General features: G+C 40.0%; 1 protein-coding gene across 1 annotated transcript; it reads right to left on the bottom strand.

Annotated features, from left to right (window-relative positions):
* Nucleotides 1–2,151: 2,151 nt before the first annotated feature.
* On the bottom strand, nt 2,152–10,164 carry LOC127541635 (serine protease FAM111A-like). Its single transcript, XM_051966855.1, has 4 exons — nt 9,984–10,164; nt 9,717–9,881; nt 8,995–9,005; nt 2,152–3,674 (listed from the first exon to the last, which is right to left on the bottom strand). Exons 1-4 carry the CDS (start codon nt 10,162–10,164, stop codon nt 2,913–2,915), a joined length of 1,119 nt encoding a protein of 372 aa, XP_051822815.1. The 3' UTR covers nt 2,152–2,912.
* Between the last annotated feature and the right edge of the window lie 2,267 nt (nt 10,165–12,431).

Here is a 12,431-nt window from a genome sequence, read left to right as displayed (position 1 = left end):
CTGGGACAAGAAAAACCCAAGCATTTGAGAAAAGCTATCTGGAGTTTTATAATTCACTGAAATGTGAGAGTGACCAGAGCTTAATGGGATAAGGAAAGGGGGCATGGCCATAATATTTTATTCAAGGTATCACATAATAATTTGGGGACACTGAACTATGACAATTCAGGGGAACCGAGGCAGGGAAACTGAAGTATCACAATTGGTGGATATTCAAATCATTGAATCATCTTCCCCCAGATAGCTGGAGGGTCTCTTCTTAGCAGCATGAGTTTGACTAACTCTACCTGGAAAAGAATAAGGCGAACAAGATTTAAAAAGATGCAAGAGCCTATGGTGAAGGCAAGGAGAAGGAGAAATAATGGCCCCATAAGGGATGTGATAAGGGTGGTTAGCCATGGAGAGGAATTAAACAGAAAGCAATTCATCCTCTGTAATGGGCTGAGGCTTGAGTTGATGCACTGAGATCCCAAGCACATGAGGCTAAATAGTAATTGGACCATACTCTATTTATATATATATGTTTGGAGAAAGAATGGCCCCTGCCCACTCTTTGTGCAAGTCCTGATGTGTTATATAGGAAATGATGATTTTGGTGGGTGGAGGCAAGGGAGTGGAAAGGGAAGCAGAAGGAAAGACTGCTGGCTGGCATCTTGACACAGCTGCTTGCATTGCCATTGCGACGGCCTTTTATCTCCAATCCCCCTCTGCTAGCTGGCTTCCTGTTGCAGCGGCCCATATTGCTATTGTGATCCTTTTTCACCTCTTCTCTTTAATAAAGATTGAAGATTTTTCCCTTAACCTGAATTCCTGACTCTGGCTGATTTTAAATACACAGTCATCACAATCCCCTGACCCTGCTCCAGTCATCTAGACTCAAGATTCTTATGGATAAGAGCCAGACTTTCCCTGATTATCCCAGAATTGTTAACTGCCTTTCTTGTTTACGGCAGCAAAAAGGCCTCCCTGTGGCAAGCCTGTTGGGTCCTCTACAGTTCTAGAGCATCATCTCAGCCCAGGGAATCCAGTTAGAGACGGACAATTCAGTACGAGTTAGGTCCGCAGTCATTTATGCACTTAACTCAGCATCAATTTGTAGGGAGAGAAGCAGTGCTCAAGGCAGTTGTGCTAGCCCTTCTAGGACAGCTGTTCAAGGGATTCTAGGGAGGGGGAGAGTGGGACTTGAAATGGCTCCAGCCATCCCCACCCAGAAGAACAGACAAGCTAAGGAACACTGCTTCTAGGATACAGAAAGGATCCAGATTACTGAGAAGAGTGTGGAAGTATGCACACAAAGTCAAAGCAAGCAAACCATGAACTTTCAGAGGTCTGATACCAAACCGCAACATCTTTGGAGGATGCTGAAATACTAATTAAGGAACTGGGGTTACAGGACTGGAAAAGTGGATTGGAAAGATTCATGGAGGCAAGTCACAAGGCAGGTGCCTGTCCCATGGCGATTTCCAAGGATGATTTCTGGTTGTTCCCAAGAACAGGTGATCAGAAAATGGTCCCAGAAACTGAGTCTGCCAGGGCAATTCCAACAGAATAAGGGGATTCAAAGTTAAAGCAGAGCCAGCAATGACAGTCCAACTGGGGTTTAACTAATAAACCAAGAAAGGAGTAAAGCTGAAAAAGGACTACTGGGAGGACTTTCATCTGAACTGGTGGGTTAGGAGGGGCAGCAGTGTATAAACTAATGTGTGAACTGTTAAAGGTGTGAAAGGTGAGAACTCCGAACTAGAGAACTGCTAAGCACCATGCTAAAATTAGACAACTGACATCACTTTGTGAGAATCCTAACAGCATCCACTCAATTTTCAGTTCCTTGCCACTACTAAAAGAGCTGCTATAAATTTATGTGGGCCCTTTCCCATTTTTAAAGCTCTTTTTGAGACAGACCCAGTAGTAAGACTGCTGGATCTCAGCTTCATAGCCCTTTGAACATAGTTCCCAATTGCTCTTCAGACTGGTTGGGTCCGTTTACAGTTCCACCAACAATGTATCAGTGTCCCAGTTTCCCCACATCCTCTCCAACATTCATCATTTTCGTTTCCTGTCATCTTAGCCAATCTTAGAGGTGTGAGGTGGTACCGCAGAGTCTACACATGATTTCTTACATGTATGAAAAAAGCACTCAATAAATGGCTATTGTATTGTATTGTTTTTATTGTTTCATAATCTTTTGACAAATACTACTTCCAGGCTAAAAGTAGTAAAAAAAAATTATTGAGAATACTTATAATTGGAAAAATAATTGAACTGGGAAAAAATTAAGAACAGGAGAAAGCCCACAAGGTACAGTAGTATCCCAGATATATTTCAATCATTTAGGTCTTCAGGAGAGTTATGAAATTGATGAGACGGGGACTTTCCTCCAATGATCTAGACCATAAGCCAGTCACACCTACTCATCCCTTCCACATCTAGACTCTATTATTCTTTAGAGCCCCAGAGCAAGTCCATCCAATGGGCTGTCAGTTTTCTTCAGTTTTTGCTGTCACCAGATGCCAGAGGAACACGGAGGAGGATTGTTGGTCATTTTCTTCACTTGCTATTTCAGAAATGGAGAAGCGGCGTGAGGTGTGGAGAGGTATTTGACTTGAAGTCAAGAAAACTGGCATTTGGACCCCAGTCTCTGACCCCAATCAGCCTATAACCGTTTAGTATTTCTTCCAGCCTCAGGTTTTAGATACCCACATCATAGTGTTGTGAGGCTCAGGGAAGATAATTTCTAGAAGGGGTTATGCAACCCTTAAGGTGCTATGTAAATGTCAGTTGTCAATCTTCCATGAGAACTTATGTGTCCATGAGAATGGGAATGTATGAAAGAACTCTAATCAGTACCAGGGCACAGACCCTGGTTTAAGTCTTGGGAAACCACTGTCTTCTCCCTCAGATTGCAGAAAGCATCAGAGGCGTCTTCCTTGAAGGCAAAAACCTTGTGGAGCATCATCACAGCTCTCCATTTCTACATCCTGTTGGTATGGAAATAATAAATTATACCAACTTCCATGATTGTGCACCATATCTTCATGAATGGAATTGATAGAATAGCCAAACTCAATGATGCTCTGTTGCTGTTGATGATATGTATATGAGAAGCCAGCAGCATGTAAGGCAACCAGGCGACCAGATGCATCCAGTACTGGGGAGCCAGAGGACCCAAAGAAGAAGCTGGTATGGTAGGTCAAGGAATCTTCAGAATCCATCACTTTGTGTTCTCTGAAACTCTTGGGGCTGAACATGTGGACACAGTTTGTTTTATTTTCAGGACAGTTTGTAGGATTACATTCTGACTTCTTCCTATCCTGGAGAACTGTCTGGCATGCATTTTCCCTTTCTGCCAGAGGGATCATCATACAGATGTCAATTTTCTTCAGCCATCCTTCTGGGTGTCCAATAATAAAAACTGTGCCATCACGGGGCGTTTCAGTGTTCTGCTTCTGCTTAAATAAACTTTTAGGAATTTCATTTCCCTTCAATTGTAAGACTGCGTAGTCAAGAGGAATACTTGAGACTTCAAACCAGGACTCAGTAGCATATCTTTTGGGGAACTTGGAAGGCTTTTCATCAGTGAAAGTCACAAATGAATTTTCACTAATTGCCTGAGCCCATTTTTGTTCTTCCACTGTGTTAGTATCAAATCTAATAATACATGTCGACAAGTAAGACTATATCTGTCCCAAAAAACAAAGCAAGTACCAGAGACACTTTGTCCATTGTAGTTCACATATATATACTCAATGGAGTCAAGTAAAGTAGCAAGTGTCTTAAAGTTTTTGGATGTCATGGCATGGTTACTTTACCAAATTTTTCTTGATGTAGATTAAATAACTCAATGTCTTGTTCCCTAACCTTTTCTTCCTCTGTCTGAAAGAAATGACTAATCTAGTTATTTTCCCTTGTGAAAAAGGTATATGTTTTTAAGGTGGATTCTTTTAGGTTTTGATAAGGCCTCATTTCCAAAATATATAGAGAATTGACTCTAATTTATAAGAAATCAAGCCATTCTCCAATTGATAAATGGTCAAAGGATATGAACAGATGATTCTCAGACGAAGAAATTGAAACTATTTCTAGCCATATGAAAAGATGCTCCAAGTCATTATTAATCAGAGAAATGCAAATTAAGACAACTCTGAGATACCACTACACACCTGTCAGACTGGCTAGAATGACAGGGAAGGATAATGTAGAATGTTGGAGGGCATGTATGACAACAGGGACACTAATACATTATTGGTGGAATTGTGAACACATGCAGCCATTCAGGAGAGCAATTTGGAACTATGCTCAAAAAGTTATCTAACTGTGCATACCTTTTGATCCAGCAGTGTCACTACTGGGCTTATATCCCAAAGAGGTCTTAAAGGAGGGAAAGGACCCACATGTGCAAAAATGTTTGTGGCAGCCCTGTTTGTAGTGACAAGAAACTGGAAACTGAGTGGATGCCCATCAATTGGAGAATGGCTAAATAAATTGTGGTATATGAATGTTATGGAATATTATTGTTTGGTAAGAAATGACCAACAGGATGATTTCAGAAAGGCCTGGAGAGACACGAACTGATGCTGAGTGAAATGAGCAGAACCAGAAGATCATTATATACTTGCACAACAATACTATATAATGATCACTTCTGATGGACCTGGCCATCTTCAGCAATGAGATGAACTAAATCAGTTCCAATGAAACAGTAATGAACTGAACCAGCTACACCCAGTGAAAGAACTCTGGGAGATGACTAAGAACCATTACATTGAATTCCAAACCCTCTATTTTTGCCCGCCTGCATTTTGGATTTCCTTCACAGGCTAACTGTACAATATTTCAGAGTCCGATTCTTTTTGTACAGCAAAATAACGGTTTGGACATGTATACTTATTTTGTATTTAATTTATACTTGAATATATTTAACATGTATTGGTCATCCTGCCATCTAGGGGAGAGAGTGAGGGGAAGGAGGGCAAAAATTGGAACAAAAGTTTTGACAATTGTCAATGCTATAAAATTACCCATGCATATAACTCGTAAATAAAAAGATATTAAGAAAAATACCAAAATACCAAAATACAAAAAATACCCCTCCCCAAAAGATGCATTTTTTAAAAATATAGGACTGGCCTCGCTCTGGCTTAGATCCTGCAGGAGTTAGTTTCCTGGCTTCCTTCTTCTCCTCCCCACTTCCATTATCACGTGCTATTGGTTTTTTATTTTTAGGAACACACACTACGAATTTTTGGTTTGCTATTCTTTCCACGGGGTAAGTTTTCATATAGTTGGTTCCACCTTTGACTAATGTCCAATTGTCATCTGTCACCCAGGGAAGAAATCTGTCATCCTTGCACAGGACATCATATATAGTGTCTCCTGCAGTGCCAAAGACCAAAAGATAGTCATTTTGTTGGACACCATATTTGGGTCTCACGATTTTTTTTTTCTCCATCCCCATCACAGAAATATAGAATGTAAAGGATTCTTGATCAATAGTTTTGTTGTATTTTTGTAAATCGTCCTGATCCTCGTTGCTTTTGAAAAACGTAATTTGGAGATGAGAATTCCTTGGCAGACATTTCAGGGGCATCCCTAAGTTCACATATATATCAGAAGCTCTATCTTCCCCAATTCCATCTATAGACACTCTCATTTCCTCTTTTGGTCGTTTCCTCAGTTCATTCTCAACAGAATTAATGTTTTTCAGAGTTTTATACACACTGTCATTGAGATTCCCAAGTACCCGACCATTATAGTGTGATGGTTTATTCTTTTGGCTCATCTTAATGTGAAATTCAACTTGCATGTCATCTGCGCCAGGTGCCATGGCACTTGGCAGTAACGTGTTGTTCCTAGGCCGCTCCTTTCCAGGAATCTGGGTAAGAGGATGCTCCTGTTTTACCTTTTAAAAGCCAAAAAAGAGAGAGGGAATTAGATAGGCAGCACCCTTGCATAGAAACAGTGAAGAAGCCCAGTGGATAGAGCGCTTAGGTAACTGTACTTTGATTAATGTATATTAATCATTATATTACAGAAATTAAAGAAAACATATTTATATTCTTAGATTACATTAATTACATTAAAGAAAATATAAGGGGCCTTTCACTTAGAATTGGACCTAACACTGCCCAGATATATTATCTCTTCCTACTAGAATCCCTTAGAACTTGGGTATGAATTGTTTGTGTCCCAGGGATAAGCTAAAAAATAAACATATTTCATTAATTCATCTGGAAATGAGGATAATGATAGCATTTATCTTTCATGGTTGTTGTAAGGTTAAAATGAGATATTTATAAAATGCTTTGTAAAGCTTAAAGTCCCAATATAAATGCTAGCTCTTCATTTTCTTCCTATCATCGTTATTACTATCCTGCGTCGACACTTATTAGCTAGGTGACTTTGGGAGGCTCTCTTGGCCCCTCACTTCCCTTAGATTTTTCAACTTCTCTTCAAATGGCAATAATAATACAAGAATCCTTTGCCTCAAAGGGTCATCGTGAGGACAACTGACTTTGCAAAATGTAGAGAGTGCTAAAAATGTAAGTTATGGAAATAATAATGATATGAAACTGAGATCATGATATTGATAGCCATAGCCCTGTTTTGTTTGCTTTGTATTAAATATATTTGGGTTCATAGCAGGAAATGCTAATGGAAAAAATCATAAAGGTACATAAATAAAGCAAGGAACTTCATATTAGATCTCACAATGAGGAAACTCCATCCAAAAAGCAAATCAGCTTCAATTTGTATTTTAAACAATTGGGGCACAGAGAGAGTCAACGCCTGGTCTACCAGTATAGACATATGCTTAGAGGCAGCCCTTGAGCCCAGGTCTTCCCAATTTGAAGCTAGCTCTTTCTGACTCCAAATAGTCTCTTATTGAGTTATATAAAATTTACATTTGTTAAGTGTCCACTATGTGACCTGAAACAGACAGAAAAAAATCAGCAAAATCCAGCCCCAGGCCTTATGCAGGATGATCTAGAAGTGAAGGGTTCTGAAACACATCTGGTAACTCTAATTTAAATGATGACAAGGCTGTCAGTGAGCTATAAGTCAAAGTCTCTGGGAGATCTGGGGAGAGAGGTCATTTACCTCTATGGCAAGGAATAGCCTATAAGGGAAGGGGGAATTTGAAGGTTGAATGGTGGGGGATTCAGCAGGTTCAGGACAACCTGTGCAATGACTTTGAATGGAAGCTTGAAGGTAGGACAATAGTGAGGGGTGTACTCAGGACATAGAGAGAATAGTCCATGTTGATCATATGTTACACAAAAAATGACTTTCTTTTCAATTCAAGGCTGTATTAATAACAAAACAGATGGTAAAAAATAGGGTCTCTTTCACAAGAACATAAAGAAAGTGTCTTTATCAACTGATTAACAGATATTAGAGAGTAGCTGCTAGGCATGAACCATAGAAGCTGAAGGAAAAAAAAAAAAGAAAGGAAGCTGGGTATGTGGGGAAGAGTCTTAAACCTTGGGTATGAATTGTTTGAATTTGAGATCTGATGCTTATGAGCTATGTGATCTTTGTCAAATGAGTGTCCATCTCTGGGCCTGATTTTAATTGTAAAACAACCTTGTTGGATAACATGGCTTATTTTCCAGCTCTAAATTCTAGGTCCTGAAAAAATTAAGTTGTAAAGGCATCCTTTGGATAATTTGGCCTCGATTCATTTCTCTCTGCAAGCCTATCAAAAAAGAGTTCTCTTATCATAATAACATAGTGACTATGCCTTGTTAGGCAGTTTCTCCTTCCCAAACACATGCCCAGGTGAGGACTGGAGTGAGCACCAAACCAAAGCTTTCTTCAAATGCCACCCCTAATTGGTGGGGAATCGTCTAGGCAAGTTTCTGGTTCTGGGATTGGCCAGAGGTCGTAGGGTCATATCTGGAAAGCTGGAAGAAACATTAGAAGTCATCCTATCCACTCCTTGTTCTTGCTTCTCCTGCTCCTCAGGAAGGGACATTGCACATTTGGGCGATCATCTCCTTAGGCTACTCCACAACAAGAGGATCCTGGGTTCTGTAACTATGTTTCAGAATTACATACATGTATATTTGTATATATATATATACATATATATATATATATACATATAGGTATGTATAAATACCCATATGTGTGTATATATACAAACACACATACATATATATGTGCATATATAGTGACAAACATACATACCTATCACAGCAGTTTTTAAAGCAATTAAAATTATCTATAGTAATGTGAAAAAATGCTCTGAATAATTATTGATTAGAAAATTCAAATTATAGCAGCTTCAAGCTACCATCCCATACTTCTCAGATGAGCTTATATGACAGAAAAGTAAGATGGATCATAATTAATAATCAACTTCTTAGTGATGTCTAGCAAATAAGTAATAAATTGAGCTCGATGGTTCTCTAAAGAAGCCAGAGACCTCCCTGGAGCATACTGAATGTTTGAAAAGATCTGGTCCCTGATGGATAGAAATCAATTCTGACTGGCTAACAATTAATGAGTGAAGACAAATTATAATTGGAGGTGGGCTTAGGAGACAAGATTCAAATCTTGTGAGCACTCAGTTCAATTTGTCTCCAGCAATGTATACCCAAAAATCCCTTTTCTACCCAGTCTATTGGAATGGAACTATGGCCCGACTTTACTTCGATTACATTCTCTTCACTCTTTTATCAGAATCAAGTTCTTCCAGTTGGGTGTGGTCCCACTCAATACTGAGGAGAATGTCTCTTAGTAATCCCAGTTCTTCACAAGGAAGTAAGAAGAAAAAAAATTCTCTTGGGGTTTGGTATATAAAATTGATTATTAGCATGATATGAGAAAAATCATTTTTCTCCGTGACAAATTTTGGAAGGGATAAGGGAAAATGGAGATACTGATGCTCTGTTACTGATGGTGGTAGACTGATTTCACCCTTCTGTAAACCAGGCTGGAGATGTGCCCAAGGGGCTATAAAACCCTGCATAGACTCTGACCAAGCAATACCGTCGCTAGGTCTGTATCCCCAAAAGAAAAAAAAATCAAAAGGACTTATATGCGCAAAAATATTTCTAGCAGCTCTTTTAGTGGTGGCAAAGAACTACAAATTGAGAGCATGGCCATGGGCAATGACTGAACAACTTGTGATGGAATACATAAGCCATGACAAGCAGGATGCTCTCAGATCAACCTGGAAAGATGCGCACAAAGTGTGGCCAAGTGAAATGAGCAGAACCAAGAGAACACTGGATACAGCAATAGCAATATCGGATGATGATCGACTGTAAATGGCTTAGCGATTCTCAGCCAAACAAGGATCCAAAATAATTCTGAAGGACGTATAAAAATCGCCATCCCCAGAGAAAAAACCCGATGGATCTAAATACAGACCAAAGCGCATCATTTCTTTCCTATATTTTTCTTGTTTGTTTTCTTTCCCAGGATGATTAACATGGAAATGTAGTTTTTCATATATACACATAGACATATTGCAATTCATATGTGTGCGCGTAAAACTTTCAATAGGATTGTTTCATTCAGTAATGCGACGTATTTTATATTGTGCACACGATTCTGAGAAAGAGGCCCTAAATTTCACCAGAACGCTCACAAAGGGGACTTGATCGCTCTAAAAGGTGAAGAATCCTTGCCCCAAGGGCAGGGGGAAAGGAAGCCCGCGGCTGGTTCTGGTCGCAGGTGAGCTCCGAGGTCCCTCCCAGCCTCCTCACCTGGAGCATATGGCCCGTAGCAGCTGCCCGGGATCTCGCTCCTCTCCCCGCCGCCTCCCCAGTCCCACGGAAAGGGTCCGGAGCGCTGGGCTACGTGGGCAATCCCCGAGCCGGGAAGGCTCTCGGGAGCGTCTCCTTGGGCTCCCCCACAACGAGGCACTCGGCCTCCAAGGGAAGGCTGGCAGCGAAGGCCGGCTCATCACCCGCGCTGCGCACCGTGCCTGGAGCTTAACTCTTAACTATAGTTACTATGGATGGACAGCTCACCTGAAGCTTGCTCCGCCGCGTCTCCGCTCAGAAGAGAACTGAATTCGGGGGCGTCCAACGTGTACTTGCTCGGAGTCAGCTCCTGAGGCTCTGGAAGGGACACGCACAGCCTGGTCTGCTCCGATAAAAGTGCCGAGAGGGAGAAAGGCGGGAAAGAAATAGGCAAGGGAGTGTGACTCATCCAACCAGTTGGTGAGAAATCTCCATCCTTTTGCGTGAACAGGCACGAAAGTTCTGACACAGGGATGACATCGATTGAAAAAGTAAATGAAACAGAAGGTCTGGGCAGACTCAGCAGAGAGGAAGTGTCTGGTATCGACTCTGGAAGACCGAGGGGGGAGAGGAAGGACGGTTTTAGTCCCCAAACTCCCCACCCTGTTCCTTTTTGAAAAGTAAATGTAGTGGATAGAGCACCAGCCCTGAAGGCAGGAGGACCTGAATTCAGATTCGACCTCAGATAGTTCATACTTACTGCCTTTGTGCCCCTGATCAAGCCACTTAACCCCAAATGTCATACCTTCCCCCAAATTAAAAGTCACTGCCCTCACTAAAACCTTCCTGGGCACGTGATTCCGATTTTGCCTTATATGCTACTATACCCTCCACAAGCCAGAGGACTATAGATCTCCTGAAAACGGAAACTAAAGTAAAAGCTTCAATGTACAATTCTATAGCAATAAAAGCAAGAATTGGCTAGACATGAAGGATTATTTACAATACTATAAAAATATGAAATATTCCAAATTATAGAATACAACCTCGAGAGAGGAGGAATTATTGAACTCCCTACAAAGTAGGAACTGAAAGGGAAGTTTTGGGGAAGAAATTTGTCCTGCTGAACTTAAAGGAGAATTCTACCAAGTTCTATATTTTAAAATCTCTTTTTCAATTACAGATAAAAACTATTTTTCCATTCATCTTTAATTTTTTTTGAATTCCAAAGTTTCCCTTTCCTGCCCTCCCTTTGCCCTTATTGAAAAATTGATTTGCTAGCGTTTATACGTGTGCAGACATATAAAAGGTATTTCTGAGTAATGTTGTGAAAGAAAACAGACTAAAAAAGAAATCCATCCCCAAGAAAAAAATAAAGAAAACAAAATATGTGTGTATGTGTATATGTATGTGTATATATGTATGCTGAAGATTCCATCAGTTCTATTTTTCATCATAAGTCCTTTGGAATCCTTGGATCATTGCATTGCTGAGAATTGCAGTTATTCATATCTGATCATTTTACAATATTTGGTGTCACTGTGTAAACTGCGCTCTTATTTACCAAATTTTAAAATAATAATTAATACCATGTTCCTTTTCTTGCCTCTCAACCTCAACCCTAACGACTTTCTATTTCACTGGTCTTCTCAGACCCTCTGTGTCATCTTCAAAGCATCTACTCTTAGATTTCTTGGAAGTCATTCCCCCTCTCAGGACTATCGTCCAGGACTCCTTCAATTTCTCCTACTCTTGACCCCTTTTTTGCTGGAGAAATTTTTATGTAAATATACAAATAACTGACAGTAAATTATAATTTTGTGATCACCATATTCACTTATGAAACCCTCTATAGGGCTGAGAGGCACAGTTTAAGAAACTTTTGGAAACTCAATCAAACCCAGGTTTACATAAGGAGACTGGTCTTTTTGATAGGAGTTTCCTCATCTGGGAATTCTTTATATCAAGGAAACAGCAAATGTAGTTTCTATCCCTACTCTTTAGTTCTTCCCCTCCAAAAGCTGAGAAAGCAGGCAGAATATCAAACTCCTTTTATGACACAACTAGAATCCAAATACTCAAGATGAGGAAGAATAAAGCAAAGAAAAAGAGCTCTGGACCAATATCAAATGAATATCCACTAAAACTTCAAAATGAAATTCTAATAAAAATGCTAAAATGATTTATCCAAAAATTAATTTGTTAATAATAGAAATGTAGAGGGATCTAAATATATTACAAAGATTACCTTATTTGATCTTGGCAAAAATAGTGGAGTGATCTGCCATTTCCTTCTCCTGCTCATTCTATAGATGAGGAAACTGAGGCAAACAAAATTAAGTGAGTAAGCCAGGGCCAGTAAATGCCTCAGTCTAGATTTGAACTCATGAAGATGAATCAGATTCCAGACCTAGCACTCTATACACTATGCTGTCACCTACCTGTCCCTCCTATTGAGCACCTACTATGTGCCCAAAACACATTTCCTTTCCCTCCTCTCTTTGTTCCTCCTTAAGGATTTTACATTTTAACAAGAGTGAAAAATATATGAATGACTAGATACACACCAGATAAATAAAATTTGGAGAGAAAGGTACTGGACATTGAAGGAGAACAGGAGGATAAGAAAAATGACAAGAAAGAGCTGAAGACTGAAAGGATTCCATGGCAGAGCAGGTTGGAGCAGTATACAAGCTCTAAGGGAATTCTGGCCCTAGAGTAGGGGAAAGCCTGAAT

This window comes from Antechinus flavipes, chromosome 6 (genome assembly GCF_016432865.1).
Source record: "Antechinus flavipes isolate AdamAnt ecotype Samford, QLD, Australia chromosome 6, AdamAnt_v2, whole genome shotgun sequence".
In the NCBI taxonomy this organism is placed as follows: domain Eukaryota; kingdom Metazoa; phylum Chordata; class Mammalia; order Dasyuromorphia; family Dasyuridae; genus Antechinus; species Antechinus flavipes.
Note: the sequence above shows the minus strand (reverse complement) of the source record. Positions and strands in the feature narration are given on the sequence as shown.

Bases quoted from the DNA above. Each gene is read 5' to 3' on its own strand.
- LOC127541635 (XM_051966855.1), bottom strand. From the start codon at position 10,164: ATGAGTCACACTCCCTTGCCTATTTCTTTCCCGCCTTTCTCCCTCTCG. The intron at 9,882-9,983 runs GTGAGCTGTCCA...CTTCCCTTGGAG, and splicing joins CGCGGCGGAGCAAGCTTCAG to GCCGAGTGCCTCGTTGTGGG.